This window comes from Anomaloglossus baeobatrachus, chromosome 12, assembly GCF_048569485.1.
Source record: "Anomaloglossus baeobatrachus isolate aAnoBae1 chromosome 12, aAnoBae1.hap1, whole genome shotgun sequence".
NCBI classification, from domain to species: Eukaryota; Metazoa; Chordata; class Amphibia; order Anura; family Aromobatidae; genus Anomaloglossus; species Anomaloglossus baeobatrachus.
This window is the reverse complement of record NC_134364.1, coordinates 22,045,099-22,067,433: the sequence shown is the minus strand read 5'-3', so window position 1 is coordinate 22,067,433 and position 22,335 is coordinate 22,045,099. Positions and strand designations below refer to the sequence as shown.

General features: G+C 44.3%; 1 protein-coding gene across 2 annotated transcripts in view; it reads left to right on the top strand.

Moving 5' to 3' along the window:
• The first annotated feature begins 13,131 nt into the window (after positions 1-13,131).
• Positions 13,132-22,335, top strand: part of FERMT2 (FERM domain containing kindlin 2) — an 88,049-nt gene continuing 78,845 nt past the window's right edge. For both annotated transcript variants that reach the window (XM_075331141.1, XM_075331140.1), the window contains exons 1-2: positions 13,132-13,582; positions 15,159-15,324. In XM_075331141.1, the coding sequence (XP_075187256.1) occupies positions 15,168-15,324 (157 nt within the window). In that variant the 5' untranslated portion in view covers positions 13,132-13,582; positions 15,159-15,167. The remainder of the gene's footprint in view (positions 13,583-15,158; positions 15,325-22,335) is intronic.

Genomic DNA, 22,335 nt, shown 5'->3' with positions numbered 1-22,335 from the left:
GGACTGGGGTAAAGTCATTTTCTCAGATCAATCCCCTTTTCGATTGTTTGGGACATCTGGAAAACAGCTTATTAGGAGAAGAGGTGAGCGCTAGCACCAGTCTTGTCTCATGCCAACTGTTAAGTATCCTGAAACCATTCATGTGTGGGGTTGCTTCTCAGCCAAGGGAATCGCACCACTCACAGTCTTGCCTAAAAACACAGCCATGAATAAAGAATGGTACCAGAATGTCCTCCAAGAGCAGCTTCTCCCAACTGTCCAAGAGCAGTTTGGCGCCCAACAATGCCTTTTCCAGCATGATGGAGCACCTTGCCATAAAGCAAAGGTGATCACTAAATGGCTCATGGAACAAAACATAGAGATTTTGGGTCCATGGCCTGGAAACTCCCCAGATCTTAATCCCATTGAGAACTTGTGGGCAATCATCAAGAGACGGGTGGACAAACAAAAACCAACAAATTCTGGCAAAATGCAAGCATTGCTTATGCAAGAATGGACAGCTATCAGTCAGGATTTGGTCCAGAAGTTGATTGAGAGCATGTCCGGGAGAATTGCAGAGGTCCTGAAGAAGAAGGGTCAACACTGCAAATATTCACTTGCTGCATTAACTCATTCTAACTGTCAATAGAACCTTTTGGTCTCATAATATGATTGCAATTATATTTCTGTATGTGATGTAAACATCAGACAAACACAATTAAAAACCAGAGGGCAACAGATCATGTGAAAATATAATTTTGGTGTCATTCTCAAAACTTTTGGCCATGACTGTACATTGCATTACTTATCCTGTACTGATCCTGAGTTACCTCCTGTATTATACTCCAGTGCTGCACTCACTATTCTGCTGGTGCAGTCACTATGTACATACATTACATTACTGATCCTGAGTTACCTCCTGTATTATACTCCAGAGCTGCGCTCTCTATTCTGCTGGTGCAGTCACTGTGTACATACATTACATTACTTATCCTGTACTGATCATGAGTTACCTCCTGTATTATACTCCAGAGCTGCGCTCTCTATTCTGCTGGTGCAGTCACTGTGTACATACATTACATTACTTATCCTGTACTGATCCTATGTTACATCCTGTATTACACTCCAGAGCTGCACTCACTATTCTGCTGGTGGCTGGTGCAGTCACTGTGTACATACATTGCATTACATTTTTAACCTGTATTGATCCTATGTTACATTCTGTATTATACTTCACCAGCAGAATACTGATTGCAGCTCTGGAGTATAATACAGGATGTAACTCGCAATCAGTGTGTAGTTATAACCAACTCTACCCTTGACAATCTGACTAGGTGAGTCCAGAGGATGGAGAAGCATGAGATCACACCGCTGCCTTATATCCAGTAAACATGCAAAAAGAAAAGATGATCCAGCTTCCAATACAACCTAATTAAAAAATGTCCTTGCGTTCCACAACTCGGTCTACCAAGCTTAAGACAGCAAGGACATTTTTTAATTACCTTGGATTGAAAATTCAGGATCAGTGCAGAATATGTAAGGTAATTTATGTGCACAGCGACTGCACCAGCAGAATAGTGAGTGCAGCTCTGGAGTATAATACAGGAGGTAACTCAGGATCAGTAATGTAATGTATGTACACAGTGACTGCACCAGCAGAATAGTGAGTGCAGCTCTGGAGTATAATACAGGATGTAACTCAGGATCAGTAATGTAATGTGCATATAAACAGTGACTGCACCAGTAGAATAGTGAGTGCAGCTCTGGAGTATAAAACAAGATGTAACTCAGGATCAGTACAGGATCAGTAATGTAATGTGTATATACACAGTGACTGCACCAGCAGAATAGTGAGTGCAGCTCTGGAGTTTAATACAGGGTGTAACACAGGATCAATACAGGATAAGTAATGTAATGTATGGACACTGGCTGCACCAGCAGAATAGTGAGTGCAGCTCTGTGGTATAATACAGGAAGTAACTCAGAATCAGTAATGTATGTACACAGTGATGGCACCAGCAGAATAGTGAGTACAGCTGTGGAGTATAATACAGAATGTAACTCAGAATCAGTAATGTAATGTATTGACACAGTGACTGCACGGGCAGAATAGTGAGTGCAGCTCTGGAGTATAATATAAGATGTAACTCAGGATCAGTAATGTATGTACACAGTGACTGCACCAGTAGAATAGTGAGTACAGCTCTGGATTATAATACAGGAGGTAACTCAGGATCAGTAATGTAATGTATGTACACAGAGATGGCACCAGCAGAATAGTAAGTGCAGCTCTGGAGTATAATACAGGAAGTAACTCAGAATCAGTAATGTATGTACACAGTGATGGCACCAGCAGAATAGTGAGTGCAGCTCTGGGGTATAATACAGGAGGTAACTCAGGATCAGTAATGTAATGTATGGACACAGTGACTGCACCGGCAGAATAGTGAGTGCAGCTCTGGAGTATAATACAGGATGTTACTCAGGATCAGTAATGTATGTACACAGTGATGGCACCAGCAGAATAATGAGTGCTGCTCTGGGGTATAATACAGGAGGTAACTCAGGATCAGTAATGTAATGTATGTACACAGTGACTGCACCAGTAGAATAGTGAGTACAGCTCTGGATTATAATACAGGAGGTAACTCAGGATCAGTAATGTAATGTATGTACACAGTGATGGCACCAGCAGAATAGTGAGTGCAGCTCTGGAGTATAATACAGGGAGTAACTCAGAATCAGTAATGTATGTACACAGTGATGGCACCAGCAGAATAGTGAGTGCAGCTCTGGGGTATAATACAGGAGGTAACTCAGGATCAGTAATGTAATGTATGGACACAGTGACTGCACCGGCAGAATAGTGAGTGCAGCTCTGGAGTATAATACAGGATGTTACTCAGGATCAGTAATGTATGTACACAGTGATGGCACCAGCAGAATAGTGAGTGCAGCTCTGGAGTATAATACAGGATAAGTAATTTATGAACAACATGACTCAGTTTTAGATGTAAATTCTATATATAAACTAGTTTTAAAGAATGTTCATGTGGTTCTAATTCTATTGTGCCCCAGCATGAAGATCTTTGAAGCATGACTTTACTTCCATGTCCTCTAGTTTCTAGACTGGATTAGTAATTCACAAATTATCATCCCTGTACAGGGTCTAACAGTTTGTAAGAAGTTGATTATTTTCCAGCTCTGCCAATCATTGACTCTGCCCCCTCCAGCAAATGATTATCAAGTGTCACTTTTCATTTGTTTGTGTTTCTGCAGGTCCCAGAATAAAACAGGAAACCAACTTTTGGTTTATTTTAGAATAATCAAATAATCTCACATATTGTTTTATAGATTTATCTAGAAATTGCTACATCTGTTACAAGTCATCAGAATTAATCCTGGTCTCGGGTTCCACATTGTCCTCTATGTTTCAGCTTTTAGCAAAAATCCAAATTCTCATGAATTGATATTTCATATATTAATAGTAAGACTAATAGATGATTGATGCCGATCTCGGTGCGGGATATATTGTTTTTTTGTCTTGTCCTCATTACTTAATAGCACAGTTTCTGTAGATTGAGACATCACTGAGCTATTACGCCAAAAATGACAATTAAAGGGTTTTTTCCCACCAAACAAAATACTCCTGAGCTAAGCCAGCCCCCTTCTACGTTACTGACAATGTTTTAGACAGAAATGGAGCTGACTTACAAGTGCATCTCAACAAATAAGTATGTAGTCAAAAAGGTAATTTATTTCAGTAATTCAATACAAAAAGGGAAACACATATATTATATACAAACAGAGTGATCTACTCATATATACTGTATTATATAGTCATTACACACAGAGGGATCTATTCCAAGTGTTTATTTCTGTTATTGTTGATGATTATGGGTTACAGCCAATGAAAACCCAAAAGTCATTATCTCAGAAAATTAGAATGATTACCACAAAACACCTGCAAAGGCTTCCTAAGCATTTAAAATGGTCCCTTAGTCTGGTTCAGTAGGCTACACAATAATGGTGAAGACTGCTGCCTTGACAGATGTCCAGAAGGCAGTCATTGACACACTCCACCAGGAGGGTAAGCCACAAAACGTCATTGCTAAAGAAGCTGGCTGTTCAAAGAGCGCTGTATCCAAGCATATTAATGGAAAGTTGAGTGGAAGGAAAAAGTGTCATAGCAAAAGGTGCACAAGCAACCGGGATAACCGCAGCCTTGATAGGATTGTTAAGAAAAGGCCATTCAAAAATTTGAGGGAGATTCACGAGGAGTGGACGCTGCTGGAGTCAGTGCTTCAAGAGCCACCACACACAGACACATCTAGGACATGGGCTACAAGTGTCACACACTCCTTGTATCACCACTCATGACCAATAGACAACGCCAGAAGCATCTTACCTGGGCCAAGGAGAAAAAGATCTGGACTGCTGCTCAGTGTCCAAGGTGTTGTTTTCAGATGAAAGTAAATTTTGCATTTTATTTGGAAATCGCGGTCCCAGAGTCTGGAGGAAGAGAGGAGAGGTCACAATCCAAGCTGCTTGAGGTGCAGTGTGAAGTCTCCACAATCAGTAATGGTTTGGGGGCCATGTCATCTGCTGGTGTAGCTCCACTGTGTTTTATCAAGACCAAAGTCAGCGCAGCGTCTACCAGAACATTTTACAGCACTTCATGCTTCCCTCTGCCGACAAGCTTTTTGGAGATGGAAATTTCATTTTCCAGCGGGACTTGGCCCCTGACCACACTGCCAAAAGTACCAGTGCCTGGTTTAATAACCACAGTATCACTGTTCTTGATTGGTCAGCAAACTCACCTGACCTAAACCCCATAGAGAATCTATGAGAGACGCCAGACCCAACAATGCAGATGAGCTAAAGGCGGCTATCAAAGCAACCTGGGCTTCCATAACACCTCAGCAGTGATACAGGCTGATTACCTCCATGCCACATTGCCGCATTAATGCATTAATTCATGCAAAAGGACCCGACCAAGTATTGAGGCATTTACTCTACAGACTTTTCAGTAGGAGCCAACATTTCTGAGTTTAGATTTTTTCAGTTGGTCTTATATAATATTCTAATTTTCTGAGATAATGACTTTTGAGTTTTCATTGGCTGTAAGCCATAATCATCAACATTAACAATAATAAACACTTGAAATAGATCCCTCTGTGTGTAATGACTCTATAAAATATATAGGAGTAGATCACGCTGTGTGTAATGACTCTATATAATATATAGGAGTAGATCACTGTGTGTAATGACTCTATATAATATATAGGAGTAGATCACGCTGTGTGTAATGACTCTATATAATATATAGGAGTAGATTATGCTGTGTGTAATGACTCTATATAATATATAGGAGTAGATCACGCTGTGTGTAATGACTCTATATAATATATAGGAGTAGATCCCGCTGTGTGTAATGACTATATAATATATAGGAGTAGATCACGCTGTGTGTAATGACTCTATATAATATAAAGGAATAGATCCCTCTGTGTGTAATGACTCTATATAATATATAGGAATAGATCCCTCTGTGTGTAATGACTCTATATAATATATAGGAGTAGATCCCTTTGTGTGTAATGACTCTATATAATATATAGGAATAGATCCCTCTGTGTGTAATGACTCTATATAATATATAGGAGTAGATCCCTTTGTGTGTAATGACTCTATATAATATATAGGAATAGATCCCTCTGTGTGTAATGATTCTATATAATATATAGGAGTAGATCACTGTGTGTATAATGACTCTATATAATATATAGGAATACATCCCTCTGTGTGTAATGACTATATAATATATAGGAATAGATCCCTCTGTGTGTAATGACTCTATATAATATATAGGAATAGATCCCTCTGTGTGTAATGACTCTATATAATATATAGGAATAGATCCCTCTGTGTGTAATGACTCTATATAATATATAGGAATAGATCCCTCTGTGTGTAATGACTATATAATATATGCGTTTCCCTTTTTGTATTGAATTACTGAAATAAATTAACTTTTTGATGATATTCTAATTTATTGAGATGCTCCTATAGATAATGAAATTCTCCCCCACTGTCCAGAAATAGCATTCAGTGCTTAGGAAAGTATCAGAAGAAAAGCAACCGGGACTCAGGAAGAGAGGACACTGGTAAATGGAGAAATCTTTAATAATTGAAATAAATTACAATGGTTTTTTTTGTTTGTTTGTTTTTTTTTACTTTAAAAATGGAGCCATGGTGGTCATAAGTGTTAATATATATGAAAAAAAAACCCATCAACCAGACCCCCGCTGTTCCTTGGTCTGCTGCCTGAGTGCCCACCACTCTCTTCACCTCTCTTCTTGTTGGAGACATCATATACTCGGCCAATTAGTGGCCAATGATCCAGAAAAGAGACCCTGAAAACTTTGTTTTGATTTATAGGGGATGTGACTGAAGCAGACAGTGATTGGCTGCAGTGGTCTTATTATTCAGTCCCTCATGGTCCCAGTGATCAGCTATTTCCAGCAGTCCTATAGACCAGGGCTGGGAAAACTGCAGCCCACTTGCCACATCTGGCTGTTCAACTATGGCCCATGAACTGCGACAGTCGAAGGGCTGAAAACAGTGGACCACGGGATGCACAATGCCCTCTGCTGCCAAACCGCCACTGCTGCCCGCCGACCGATGTCACACTTATCTGCATCCTCAGAATATATATCATATGTATATGTGCTCATACTGTATATATGGGGCAATGTGGAGGCTAATAAAGTATATAGGAGGTTATGTGAGGGCTCTTAATGTATATTGTAGGCTATATGTAGCTCACAAAGGCTATGTGTATAGTGTATATAGAAGGCTAAGTGTATAGTGTATATAGAAGGCTATGTGTATAGTGTATATAGAAGGCTATGTGTATAGTGTATATAGAAGGCTAAGTGTATAGTGTATATAGAAGGCTATGTGTATAGTGTATATAGAAGGCTATGTGTATAGTGTATATAGAAGGCTATGTGTATAGTGTATATAGAAGGCTAAGTGTATAGTGTATATAGAAGGCTATGTGTATAGTGTATATAGAAGGCTATGTGTATAGTGTATATAGAAGGCTATGTGTATAGTGTATATAGAAGGCTATGTGTATAGTGTATATAGAAGGCTAAGTGTATAGTGTATATAGAAGGCTATGTGTATAGTGTATATAGAAGGCTATGTGTATAGTGTATATAGAAGGCTATGTGTATAGTGTATATAGAAGGCTAAGTGTATAGTGTATATAGAAGGCTATGTGTATAGTGTATATAGAAGGCTATGTGTATAGTGTATATAGAAGGCTATGTGTATAGTGTATATAGAAGGCTATTTGGGGGCTAATAAAGTATATTGGAGGCAATGTTTGGCTCATAGAGGATATAGGAGGATAGGTGGGGCTCATACTGTATATAGAAGTGTGTGGGTTCATATTGTATACAGAGGGTTATCTGGGGGCAAATACTGTATATACAGAAGCTAGTTACGAGTACCAGTCACCGGACCGTGGTAGTGATCACTCATCACTAGTTACGAGTACCCAGCACCCGAGCATGGTAGTGCCCGCTCATCACTAGTTACGAGTACAGAGCACCCGAGCATGGCAGTGCCCGCTCATCACTAGTTACCAGTACTGAGCATCCGAGCATGGTAGTGCCCGCTCATCACTAGTTACCAGTACTGAGCATCCGAGCATGGTAGTGCCCGCTCATCACTAGTTACCAGTACTGAGCATCCGAGCATGGTAGTGCCCGCTCATCACTAGTTACCAGTACTGAGCACCCGAGCATGGTAGTGCTCGCTCATCACTAGTTACGAGTACCGAGCACCCGAGCATGGTAGTGCCCGCTCATTACTAGTTACGAGTACCGAGCACCCGAGCATGGTAGTGCCCGCTCATCACTAGTTACGAGTACCGAGCACCCGAGCATGGTAGTGCCCACTCATCACTAGTTACCAGTACTGAGCACCCGAACATGGTAGTGTCCGCTCATTACTAGTTACGAGTACCGAGCACCTGAACATGGTAGTGCCCGCTCATCACTAGTTACCAGTACTGAGCACCCGAGCAGGGTAGTGCTCACTCATCACTAGTTACAAGTACTGAGCACCCGAGCATGGTAGTGCCCGCTCATCACTAGTTACAAGTACAGAGCACCCGAGCATGGTAGTGTCCGCTCATCACTAGTTACGAGTACCGAGCACCCGAGCATGGTAGTGCCCACTCATCACTAGTTACCAGTACTGAGCACCTGAGCATGGTAGTGCTCACTCATCACTAGTTACCAGTACTGAGCACCCGAGCATGGTAGTGCCCGCTCATCACTAGTTACGAGTATTGAGCACCCGAGCATGGTAGTGCCCGCTCATCACTAGTTACCAGTACTGAGCACCTGAGCATGGTAGTGCTCACTCATCACTAGTTACCAGTACTGAGCACCCGAGCATGGTAGTGCCCGCTCATCACTAGTTACCAGTACTGAGCACCCGAGCATGGTAGTGCCCGCTCATCACTAGTTACCAGTACTGAGCACCCGAGCATGGTAGTGCTCACTCATCACTAGTTACGAGTACTGAGCACCTGAGTATGAAAGTGCTCACTCAGCTCCAGTTACGAGTATTGAGTATGGTAGTGCCCGCTCATCACTAAAGAAGAGTAAAAAATCAATCTGATGAAATTAATATATTGTGCACAATTATTCACAGAAAGGAATGGTTTAAAGTTAACTAACTAACCAATATTTCACAGAAAAAATCACTTTCTAAAATATCAATTCTTTATTGTACAAATTTTTTTTTTTTTTTTATAAAAAATACATACAATTCCTCTAGGATATACATAGACAAAATAGTCAACAAGCAGCCAAATACAATGAACAATACAATAGACCTAGACCGATCATATAGCAGAAAGACCAGTGATCTCCCCAGCCGGGTGCAATATATCACTGTGCCAAGCAACCTATTAATATTCTGTCTGGGGCAAATAGACTCTGGGCATTCCCAATTTCCTTATTTTGGACCTATGGGAATCTCAGGGTGTAGACACGCCTAGACTAAATTTTCCAACCATATATATTAATAGGTTGATTGGCCCAGTGATATATTGCACCCGGCTGGGGGAGATCACTGGTCTTTCTGCTATATGATCGGTCTAGGGCTATTGTATTGTTCATTGTATTTGGCTGCTTGTTGACTATTTTGTCTATGTATATCCTATAGGAATAGAAATTTTTTTTGTACAATAAAGAATTGATATATTAGACAGTGTTTTTTTCTGTAAAATATTAATATATTGTGAACACCATTATAGCAAAAGTTTACAATTTGAAAAACAATTGTAATAGACATTATTCCAGATATCCATTCACCCAGCCCCCGCTCCCCCAGTCCCACTAACAGGAGCTCTATGGAACGCTCGCTCTGTCTGCAACAAACTTTCCTACATTCATGATCTTTTCATCACTAATAAACTCTCCTTCCTCGCCATCACAGAAACCTGGCTCACCCCCTCTGACACTGCTTCTCCTGGCTCACCCCCTCTGACACTGCCTCTCCTGCTGCACTTTCTTATGGCGGTCTCCAACTCTCTCACACCCCCCGCCCCAGTAACAAGCATGGTGGAGGAGTTGGTTTGCTCCTGTCCGACCAATGCTCCTTTACACCAATCCCACTACCACCCTGTGTTACTCTCCTATCTTTTGAGGTGCACTCCGTACGCATCTACGCCCCCTCCAACCTTCAACTGGCTGTCATTTACCGCCCTCCAGGGCCAGCCACTGCTTTTTTTGACCATTTCACCACCTGGCTACTACACTTCCTTTCCACCGACAACCCCACCATCATCATGGGTGATTTCAACATCCCCATTGACACTTCCCACTCATCTGTCTCCAAACTTCTAACACTCGCTTCCTCCTTCGGCCTCACCCAATGGTCCTCTGCAGCTACTCACAAAGATGGCCACAAGCTGGACCTCATCTTCACTCGCCTCTGTTCCCTATCTAACCTCTCTAACTCGCCTCTCCCCCTGTCTGACCACAACCTACTCTTCTCCAAGTACGCAACCCCCCTCCGCAAACTTTCACACCCTCGCAGAAATATCAAACACATTGATTTACACGCACTTTCTCCCTTCTCCCTCTCACAGACATTGCATTTTTACATGATTCAGATGCTGCAACTTTATACAACACTAGAATCTCTACAGCTCTCGAATCAGCTGCACCCCTCACACACACCAAAACCCGCACTATCAACAGGCAACCCTGGCACACAAGTCAGACTAAAGAACTGAGACGGGCTTCCAGAATTGCTGAGCGTAGATTGAAGAAGTCTCATTCCACTGAGCACTTCATTGCATATAAAAAGTCCTTCACCACCTTCCAGTCTACACTCGCTGCAAAACAAACCTACTTCTCATCCCTCATATCTTCTTTCTCTCACAACCCTAAACAGCTCTTCAACACTTTCAATTCTCTCCTCCGTCCTCCGGCACCACCTCCCTCTCCTCTCATCTCAGCTGAAGACTTTGCCTCTTTCTTCAAGCAGAAGATTGACAACATCAGAGCAAGCTTTGGCCCACAATCACCACAGCCCCTCATCATAGCTACTCAGCCCTCTTCCTCCAAATCCAGCTTCTCCACCATGACAGAAAACAATCTTTCCACTCTACTCTCAAGATCACATCTAACAACCTGTGCACTGGACCCGCTCCCATCGCATCTCATTCCCAACATCACCGCAGTCCTCATCCCAGCCCTAACCCATCTCTACAACCTATCACTAACAAGTGGTGTATTCCCTTCATGCTTTAAACATGCCTCTATTACACCCATCCTCAAAAAGCCCTCCTATGACCCATCCTCTGTGTCAAACTATCGCCCCATATCCCTTCTCCCCTATGCCTCAAAACTACTGGAACAGCATGTCCATCTTGAATTGTCCTCACACCTCTCTTCCTGCTCCCTCTTTGACCGGTTACAATCTGGCTTCCGACCACATCACTCTACTGAAACTGCCCTAACTAAAGTCACTAATGACCTACTAACCGCCAAAGCCAAGCGACACTACTCTATCCTCCTCCTCCTGGACCTGTCCTCTGCCTTCGACACAGTAGACCATTCTCTCCTACTACAGATTCTCTCATCTCTGGGCATCACAGACTTGGCCCTATCTTGGATCTCCTCATACCTAACTGACCGAACTTTCAGAGTCTTCCATTCTCACACCACTTCCTTATCTCGCCCCCTATCTGTCGGTGTCCCCCAAGGCTCAGTTCTTGGACCCCTGCTGTTCTCCATCTACACGTTCGGCCTGGAACAGCTCATAGAGTCCCACGGCTTCCAGTATCATCTCTATGCCGATGACACACAGATCTACTTTTCTGGACCTGACATTACCTCTCTACTAACCAAAATTCCACAATGTCTGTCTGCTATTTCATCCTTCTCTGCGCGATTCCTAAAGCTTAACATGGACAAAACAGAGTTCATTGTCTTTCCTCCTCCTCACTCATCTCGTCCAACAAGCCTTTCCATCAAACTCAATGGTTGCTCACTCTCCCCAGTCTCACAAGCTCGTTGCCTTGGTGTAACCCTCGACTCTGCTCTATCCTTCAAGCCACACATCCAAGCCCTCTTCACCTCATGCAGACTACAACTCAAAAATATCTCCCGGATCCGTGCTTTCCTTAACGAAGAATCAGCAAAAACATTACTGCATGCCCTCATCATCTCCCGCCTCGACTACTGCAACCTCCTGCTCTCTGGCCTCCCTTCCAACACTCTTGCACCCCTCCAATCTATCCTAAACTCTGCGGCCCGCTTAATCCACCTCTCCCCTCGCTATTCCCCAGCCTCGCCACTCTGTTAATCCCTTCACTGGCTTCCTATTGGCCAACGACTCCAGTTCAAAACATTAACCATGACATACAAAGCCAAGCACAACCTGTCTCCTCCCTACATCTGTGACCTAGTCTCCCGGTACCTATTTGCACGCAACCTCAGATTCTCATAAGATCTCCTTCTCTGCTCCTCTCTTATCTCCTCTTCCCATAATCGCGTACAAGATTTCTCCCGTGCATCCCCTATACTCTGGAACGCTCTACCTCAGCACATCAGACTCTCCCCTACCGTGGAAAGCTTCAAGAGGAACCTCAAGACCCACCTCTTCCAGCAAGCCTACAACAGCCCTCAGTCCAGTACACCACTGCGTAACCAGCTCTGTCCTCACCTATTGTACCATCACCCACCCCCTGTAGACTGTGAGCCCTCGCGGGCAGGGTCCTCTCTCCTCCTGTATCCTCACCCACCCCCTGTAGACTGTGAGCCCTCGCGGGCAGGATCCTCTCTCCTCCTGTATCCTCACCCACCCCCTGTAGACTGTGAGCCCTCGCGGGCAGGGTCCTCTCTCCTCCTGTATCCTCACCCACCCCCTGTAGACTGTGAGCCCTCGCGGGAAGGGTCCTCTCTCCTCCTGTATCCTCACCCACCCCCTGTAGACTGTGAGCCCTCGCGGGCAGGGTCCTCTCTCCTCCTATACCAGTCTGTTTTGTACTGTTAATGATTGTTGTATGTATACCCTCTTTCACTTGTAAAGCGCCATGGAATAAATGGCGCTATAATAATAAATAATAATTAAATTTAATGGATATATTTCTTTATTCTTCAGTCTTTGAGTTGAGTTCTCACCTCCTTGATAATATCAGGAATGACTGACACTTTTACATGTGAAGATGTCCTGCAGCAGCTGCGGCCAGTGACTTCCACATCCTCCAGCTGCTGGGAGTGGGGGGAGGGAGGTTCCCTAACATCTGGAGACCAATGATCTGTAACTCCAGGACTGTATAACGGGACACATCCCCTCCAGCCTCCCCCCCCCTCCAGCCCCTCTCCCGCCTGGATTCCCGGATGTTGGATCCAGTCCTGGAGTTTTATTCACTTCCATAAAAGGGCAGCAGCTCCTCAGACTTGTAGTGAGCAGCATCCAGCCCCGGCTCCGCTCCTCTCCCCTGCTCCTCTCTGCACAGCCCCCTGCTCTGCTCCTCTCTGCACAGCCCCCTGCTCTGCTCCTCTCTGCACGGCCCCCTGCTCTGCTCCTCTCTGCACAGCCCCCTGCTCTGCTCCTCTCTGCACAGCCCCCTGCTCTGCTCCTCTCTGCACAGCCCCCTGCTCTGCTCCTCTCTGCACAGCCCCCTGCTCTGCTCCTCTCTGCACAGCCCCCTGCTCTGCTCCTCTCTGCACAGCCCCCTGCTCTGCTCCTCTCTGCACAGCCCCCTGCTCTGCTCCTCTCTGCACAGCCCCCTGCTCTGCTCCTCTCTGCACAGCCTCCTCCTCCTCTTCCTCCTCCTTCACTCAGTAACAGTTGTGAGTCTGAGCAAAGAAAAAAAAAAGGGAATAGGAGAGGGGAGTGACTGCAGCAGATTGAGCAGTGACGTGAGCCCGAGCCGTGCAGCCGGGGACTCCATTAGCAGAGCTCGCTGCCTGCACAAGGGAACAAGCCTCCTGCTCTTTGTGCATCTTCCATAGGGAACATAGGAACATTTCCCCAAACTCAGGAGGCTGCATTAAAGGTGAGTGCGCACTCATGATGGGATTTATAGCCGCATCTTCTCTCTCCTCACTCCCCCCTAAAGCCATGATCCTGCCGAGTCCCTCCACAATGGAAAGTTAATATTCCACCCAGGCTGGAAGCAGACAGACCGGTTGGATAAGTTGTAAGAAACAGGTGAACAACGGTTTGCAAAGAGCAGAAGGTGGAGAAGTAACTCCATGGATAAGCTGCAAAAAGAAGCAGAGGAGATCCGGAGGGGAGAGGCACTGAACTAGGAGGGGGAGAGGCACTGATCTAGGAGGGGGAGAGGCACTGATCTAGGAGGGGGAGAGGCACTGAGCTAGGAGGGGGAGAGGCACTGGACTAGGAGGGGGAGAGGCACTGGACTAGGAGGGGGAGAGGCACTGGACTAGGAGGGGGAGAGGCACTGGACTAGGAGGGGGAGAGGCACTGGACTAGGAGGGGGAGAGGCACTGGACTAGGAGGGGGAGAGGCACTGGACTAGGAGGGGGAGAGGCACTGGACTAGGAGAGGCTCAGCTCTACACACACACACATTTTTATCCTAGGCCATAAAGTGTTGTTTTTTTTTGTGTAAAGGTACAATCATGCATGATGGCAGGGAATGCTGGGTCTTGTAGTCCCACAGCATCTAGTGTAGATTTGTATCTGTTTTATAGCAATTAGTTGACTTTCTAGGATGAACCTGTTTTAGTTATATTTTGCTATAACCTAGTTTTCTATGTATATTGCTATAACAGGCCATGCTTAGACTTGTAGTCCCCGCTGGCTGAGTGCTGAATCTTGTATGTTGTATATCACTTCTATGTGTCTGTGTCTGACATGCTTAGACTTGTAGTCCCCGCTAGTTAATGGCTGAATCTTTTATATTGCCTCTTGTATGTTGTATATCATTTCTGTTTGTCATGCTTTTGACTTGTTGTCCCAGATCCGGTTCTGGATCTATAGCCGGAATCTCTTCGGTCTCTATTTGTTCTTTATCTTCATAGTGTTTATTATTTTTGTATCTATTTACATATCGGTGTTTTATCAGTAGAGGATAATCTGGTCACTTTGTATCGGACCATGTGCCGGATTTGTGTTATGGCAGCAGATTATGACTCACAATTAACATTGTTCCCCTTTCTTTTTCTTTTTTGCTGGAGGGGGCTTCATAGCTTGTCTTGTGGTTTCGATGCTCCTCTTGAATAATTTCCTTTTATATTGATGTGATGGGTGTGATTGTCCCTTGTGCTGCGGCTTCATCTTCTCTGCAGTCTTGGGTGGGGAGAGTGGAAATTAAAAAAAAAAAAAAAAAAAAACTGCTGGGATTTCCCAATGATTTTTAGGGGATTTGTGTTTTGTATTGCAAATGTATAAATTATTTTAATAAAGGGATTTTAAAAGATATTTCATAGTGATTACAGTATTACGTCTATACAGTGTATGTATATGTGTGTATGTGTGTAATTAATAAATATATATTTATTTATATATATAATATATATATATGTATATATGTATTATAATATATTACGCACACTATATATTATATATCTGTTTTGCTAATGGGATTGTCATTTCCTTTCCTTGCAGGAAGGCACGATGGCTCTGGACGGTATACGGATGCCAGATGGCTGCTACGCTGATGGAACCTGGGAGCTAAATATCCATGTGACGGATCTGAACCGGGATGTTCTGCTCAGAGTCACCGGAGATATTCATATTGGAGGGGTGATGCTTAAACTGGTGGAAAAACTTGGTAAGTAGCACATTGGGTAGGTGTGGCGGCGTACAGTACTGGGGTTGGATCGTTCCCATCCCCCTAAGCCAAAGTCTGGAATAATGAATTCATTTAGCTGTTTTCACCCTTTTTATGAATAACTTTTTTGTTCTGCGTCCACCTTGTACTTTTTTTTTTTTTATTCTTTTTTTTTCACCGTGTATCCAGGATTCCTGATAAAACGTTTCAGACTTGTTGCATATGCATAAAAGATACAACAGATGGAGAACATGTGAAGTTACAATGTAGCTATGCTTCTGATTACATGATAAATCCTTCATATTCTGCTGCTTTTTGTGATAGAAAAATATTTCTATCTATGTCAGGTATTGGAAATCTCCCCATAAAGTGCAGGGAAATTCTGATACTAAAGCAGAAAAGCCTCGGATATTCCACTTTTATTCTAGCATCCTGTGTTCTGCAGAAAGGAGGTGACCGGGATCAGAGCGGCCATTGATTCCTCTAACCCTACATGATTATTGGAGATGTTTAGTCTATAAAGGAAGCTTAGAATAGGGTTGTTTTTATCACTAGAACCCCTGCCGTGTCTCTCCAGGACCCCTTTTATGACCCCTTTAATTGGGTTTGCTTGCAATATATTAATATCAGCTGATTCTGTTCTTTAATGAGGTTTGATAAAAGCTTAAAGGAGTTCTCCTAAAGACCCCTTTGTGACCAGAATAGCGATGAGATTGTGGAAAATATGGTCCAGTCACGGTCTATAGGGAGTAGTGGTCACCTATGCTAACTACCTGCGTTCACATTGGATGCCCTTGGGATCAATGGAAGTCTCAGCAGCTGGACCCCCAGCATTTATACATTTAATATCTATCCTGTTGATATGTTGTTTTTAAGGGATATCCTCATCCCCTTTAATCAATGCATTATTAAAGGAAATCTGTCACCGGATTTTGCTATCTAATCTGAGAGCAGTATAAAGAAGGGGCAGAGATCCTGATTCCAGCTGGACTGCTTTGTGTAGTTTTGATAAAATTGCTGTTTAATAATCAGTAGCTTATCATTACAGGACTACTTGGAGTGCTGCAGGTAGTCCAGCATATACATGATCTCTATATAACTGCTAGATCTGCAGCAGAGAAAACTTAGATTTTATCAAACAGCTCAGTAAGTGACACCACTGGAATCAGGGTCTCTGCCCCTACGTTATGTAAAAACCAGGTGACAGATTCCCTTTACGTTCTACAAGTTTCTTATATACTTCATGGAGCTGTTAGAAGTGTCAGTTCTGGACGAATTTTCAAGTTTTACATGGAAAATAAGATCTTTTAAAATAGTGAATTGGACCACAAAGCGTATTTGGAAGTTTGGGAAAAAAATACTTTAAGGGGTTAGAAAAACATGGCTGCTTCTTTTTAGGAATGGCACCACCCCTGTTGGGTGGGTCATGTCATTTAATGGTGACGAGTTGCAATGTGGCGGAGTTGCAATGCTGCCTTTGGCCATGGGTGGCGCTGCAGCGATGGTTTTCTAAGCGTTGTCAATCCTACTAACTATACTGATAACGTTCCCTTACAGCGCTGTTTCCCTTTGGCTCTGGGCTACAGGGAGAGGGGCCGGGGGTTGGATTGCAGAAGTCGTGTCCAAGTCCTAATCGCACAGACGAGCGTATGTAAACAATCGCGCCGCCGTCATATTGGCCCATAAAAGGCCATGAAAGTCCCTTTTCTGGCCGCCCCCTTTCACTCCTCGTCTGCGTCGTCCTCACGTGTATCGGTGGCTTTTAGTTATTGAATCCTATGGTAATCTTTTCAGCCTTGATCCCGCTCCGGTTTTTGCACATTTCACCGCGTTCTGCCGGTTTTCTCTTTTTGGTTGAATGCGTTTTGCTTGTTCCTCGTGTGAGACTTGTGCGGCTGTGGGTGTATAAATAGCTGAATACATGGCCGGTACTCGCGAGGGTAAACATGTCAGATAACAGGCTGTCTGCCGTATGTACACACCGGCCGGCACACAATGGGGCGGCCTGGATAAATCCGCAGCCATCTACTGCAGCGTGAATGATGTGTCAGAAAAACAATGACTGATATGAGGCGATCGTCACCAATTAACGGCTCGGTTCGCTCTTTGCTGCCGTTTTCTTGCTTGTTTTTTAAGAATTGGGTAAAACTGTTTGAAATGTCACAGAATTTTTGCACATTTTGTTGTTTGCTTTTTTGCACCAATCCCAGTCTGCTCCGCCATCTTTTTGCGAGCTGGATATACCCTAGCGGGAATTTGGTGTGCACAAGTGCGGCCAACAAATTCACCATTTCCACTATATAAGGGGAGTAAAGAATAATGTCCTCAGAGCGGCTGAAAGATGCTCCAAATTTACTAGCTGTGACGGTCATGTGTCTTCTAGCAATAGAAGGTCACAGCGTTTGGCTGCGCAAAATGCTCCCTGACTTTCTATTGTTCCTGCTGACAATATTCATTGTACTTGGTACCGTAGTTTTCCTGCTGAATTTTCATCTCTTCCCCCTTTTGGACCCATCAGGAGCTCCCCCCTTCCATCCACCTTCTGATCATCAGTATTCTCTTCTCATAAATACTCCTTTTCCCTGGTCTGGTGCTGGTGATGATATTCAGTTTAATTCAAGCTCTGGTTGCAAGCAGGTGGCTTGCTCTCCTCTGTAGTTTTGGGTGCTAAACTCCTGCCTGGTGAGAAGTAGTGCATGCTTTTCCCCCTGCATGTCCTCGTTGTATCTTTTAGTGGGGTTGACTAAGCTCATCCCATCCATTCCTTATTTAGTGTCCAGCACTAGTGATACCCAGGGTCAGGTATCCAGCTCGGCGCATAGGTGCGGAACTTATCTAGGGGTGGTGAGGGACCATAGGGATAAGCTGTAGGTTTGGTCAGTGGTCACAATCTCCCCCTTCCCTAGATGCAGGTGTAAATCGGGCCTGACTGTAACAAGCCCTTCACGGCTAATCTAACTTTGACTGATGCTGGATGAAGGAGTCGGCGGGAGGGTGGAGGACTGTAAATGAATGTGTGTAAGCGGCCATAAAGTTGGCCAATTTTCTGACCGCCACTCCCAAGAACATATCTGGAATATGCTGAAAAGAAATTCAAGGAGAACATCAACACCATCGTTACTTCCACCGCACCCTCTCGTCAGCAGTCTGCTCCTACTGAAACGAGTAAGTGCGCCCTCCGCGCTGCCAATTGGCCATTTGTCAGTGAGCGACTGAAGCCAATCCAATGCCTGACATATCTCGGATTGTTAGTAAACATGGCCGCCTGTTATGCAAATTCTATTGCTCTTGTAACTGGACTTGTGCTGTGGTTTTGTTCAGAGGTTTTGCCGCAGCTTTTAGCCTTTGCATTGCAAATTGTGACATTCTCGGCCCTCGTTTTTTGGGATTATTTACGTTCGGGAACAAGTGATCCTATGAAACCTTTTTTGCCAATTATAATGACTTGGAATAATTGCCTTCATTACTGGTTGGACACTCAACATTACCATGTACAATGCTGTCTGCACCAACATCTCCCCCCTCCTCTGGCTGCCGGCGTGACCGACGCTTGTTTTGGTCGCTGACTTTTTTCATAGTAAATCTTGCATTTCTTAATTGTGTTAGTGTAATTCCAGGTCATTTGTTGCATGTTCTAGTTTACAATCTGATTTATCGATTTTCTTTATTTTGATGATGATAATCGGGGATTGTCCGCAGTGGCTGCTGTTACTGGTCTTCTGCTTCTTTTCATCCAGGACGGCACAATCGCGACAATGAAATTTGGTCTTTGTACAGAGATAAAGATTTTGCAATTGTCAGTGCGTCTGTTACATTATCTTGTATGTCCATTCTCTTATCTATTAGATTTGGTAATTGGGGGGGTAGCCAGCTGGACCTTTAGCTAAAAAGATAATACAGGGACGTAAAATGTGGGTTTATGAATTTTTTTTTTTTTTTTTCCCAAATCCAATTACTGAGCCTTGTTTTCTTACATACATACCCTGTTTATATACTGTGTGTGTTATATATATTTCAATTCTTAACCCCCCCATATATGGATTTTGCACAAAATGAGCATGAAACTACGTACAAGTGAGGTGATAAAAAAAAAATATTTATTGTAGCCAAGAATGTGCACAATATTTTATATAACATTCCTACTGCACCTTGTTTGGAAATTAATTCTTGCGCCTTCTCCTTTTCTCTCCAAAGGCTTCTCTTGATCCCTTTTTCTTCTATAGAAGCTGCGGATCTTCTCTGTGAAGCATCCGGCAGTCGTCCCCCATCATATTCATGTTCCATCTCCTTGATATCCTGATAAAATGCTTTTCTTTGCTTATCGATAACAGCACCAAGGTTTCAGGAAAGTCGTCCAAATGGGAATGTAAAAAATGTATCTTCAAATTCATCAGACAACCCAAGGCTTTGGGTTTTAGCATCTTCTCAATGATGGACTTATATTTGGGATCTTTGTTACCTTGACATTTCTTCACAACGTCTTTAAAAGAATCCCAAGCTCTTTTCTCAACAGCTTTCATTTTTGTTTTGCATATGTCGTCCTTCCTGAGTTTCTGAATATCTGGACCCAACAATGTCTTCCTTCAGTTTTGCTTCGGACAGTCAGTGAAAATTGGTACACGGGCACTTAAGGGGTGCTTCACACACAGCGAGCTCGCTGCCGAGATCGCTGCTGAGTCACGCTTTTTGTGACGCAGCAGTGACCTCATTAGCGATCTCGCTGTGTGTGACACTGAGCAGCGATCTGGCCCCTGCTGCGAGATCGCTGCTCGTTACACACAGCCCTGGTTCGTTTTCTTCAAAGCCGCTCTCCTGCTGTGACACACAGATCGCTGTGTGTGACAGCGAGAGAGCGACAAATGAAGCGAGCAGGGAGCAGGAGCCGGCGTCTGACAGCTGAGGTAAGCTGTATCCAAGATAAACATCGGGTAACCAAGGTGGTTACCCGATATTTACCTTAGTTACCAGCCTCTGCAGCTCTCACGCTGCCAGTGCCGGCTCCGGCTCTCTGCACATGTAGCTGCTGTACACATCGGGTTAATTAACCCGATGTGTACAGCAGCTAGGAGAGCAAGGAGCCAGCGCTAAGCAGTGTGCGCGGCTCCCTGCTCTCTGCACATGTAGCTGCATTACACATCGGGTTAATTAACCCGATGTGTACTGTAGCTAGGAGAGCAAGGAGCCAGCGCTCAGTGTGCGCGGCTCCCTGCTCCCTGCTCACACTGGTAACTAATGTAAACATCGGGTAACCATACCCGATGTTTACCTTAGTTACCAGTCTCCGCAGCTTCCAGACGGCGGCTCCGTGCAAGCGCAGCGTCGCTTGCACGTCGCTGCTGGCTGGGGGCTGTTCACTGGTCGCTGGTGAGATCTGCCTGTTTGACAGCTCACCAGCGACCATGTAGCGATGCAGCAGCGATGCTGACCAGGTCAGATCGCTGGTCGGATCGCTGCTGCATCGCTAAGTGTGAAGGTACCCTAAGTCTCTTCTTCATTTTGGTAGAGCTTTCACAATCCGCTTCATCAGTCCAAGCTTAGTGTGGAGGGGTGGCAGGAGAACTCTAGTGGGATCAACTCAACTTTCAGCAACTAGGTTCTTGAGTCCAAAGATGTTCTCGTTGGACAACATTTTTGGCTCCAGAGATTAATCATATCCCGGCTGACCCATACACATAAAAAGCATGGGTAATTCATGTATCTCGACCCTTTTGTTCAGATAAGTCTTCTGAGGGGGGTGACCACCTCTGCTGTCTCCTTTTGGAAGTGCGTGACCTTTTCAGCTGAGTTAAAGGCATTTTCTGGGACTGTAACATTGATGATCTCTCATTGCGATAGGTCATCAATGTCTCATCGGTGGGAGTGCGTCTCCCACCACCTTCACTGATCAACAGTTCTTAGTGTTGGTGGTGGCCAGAATTACTCAGTTTTAGAGCTGGGATGTCAACAGAATAGGGGCAGATGTCCAGTACCCGGTTGTGGCCACTATAAGGTTGACAGAGCAGTTGACAACCAACTGAGCAGTTCTTGCCAATGGGGGCAACTCTGGGGATAGGTGATCAATGTTTAAATTCCTGAACATCCCGTTTAAGAACTCCTAGACAGAGATTGTTTACACCTTTTGACTAATCATGTCATGTGCTGAGGATTCCTGACTCTCCCATGTTAGGTGATATTGGTACAAAGAAGGATCTTGCGTGTTGCGTTAAAATGCCTAATCCTTTAGGTCCCATGGGAGATAAATAGTAATCGGAGTTGTTTGGCAGCATCTTACTTCCTCCTCTTTAAGATCACCTACGTTCTCTGCCAAGTCAAGCACATGTAATGGGAGGATGGGGACATGAACCAATGGTTATTGGAGGAGTATAGGCATTTACCAGAATTTGTCCAGCTCCACTCCTCTTCCGATTAGGAAGTTACCTACACCGGACAAAACCATATACAGAAATTGGTATCAGCACCTGACACTGCATAAGATGGCACTGCAGGACAAACCCTTATGGACCGGCAGTGCCCATGGATGACACTGCTCTTCATGAATCAAAAACTTTCAAAATCAATTAATACAAATTGTAGCCACAGCAAAAAGGGACTTTTGGGGATGGGGAGCAGATGTGCCCAACAAGTTTAGGATGCGTCTGGGCTTGTGCCAAGCTGGATTGCTTCTATGAGAACTGATGCAGCACCTCTTTGTTATAGTCGACCCCCCAATTCACAGATATTCCAGATCTTCCTTGTTGCCATTAAAAGGATTTTTGAGCATAAAACCCTATCCCCTTCATTTAGTTTATATGGGAATGATGAAGATGCCAAAGTTATACATCTATACACATATTGTGACGCCCTGGACCATCCAGGTCGTCCCAGGTAGTCACAACCCCCCCCGGTTAGGTAACACCAGCCAACCTAAAAACCTTGTCACCACCCTCCAGGTTTGATGTCCACACCGGGGGGCGGAGCCAGGCAGTTGTCTCCGCCCACCGAGGAGTTCACAGGCCTGGAGGCGGGAAAACA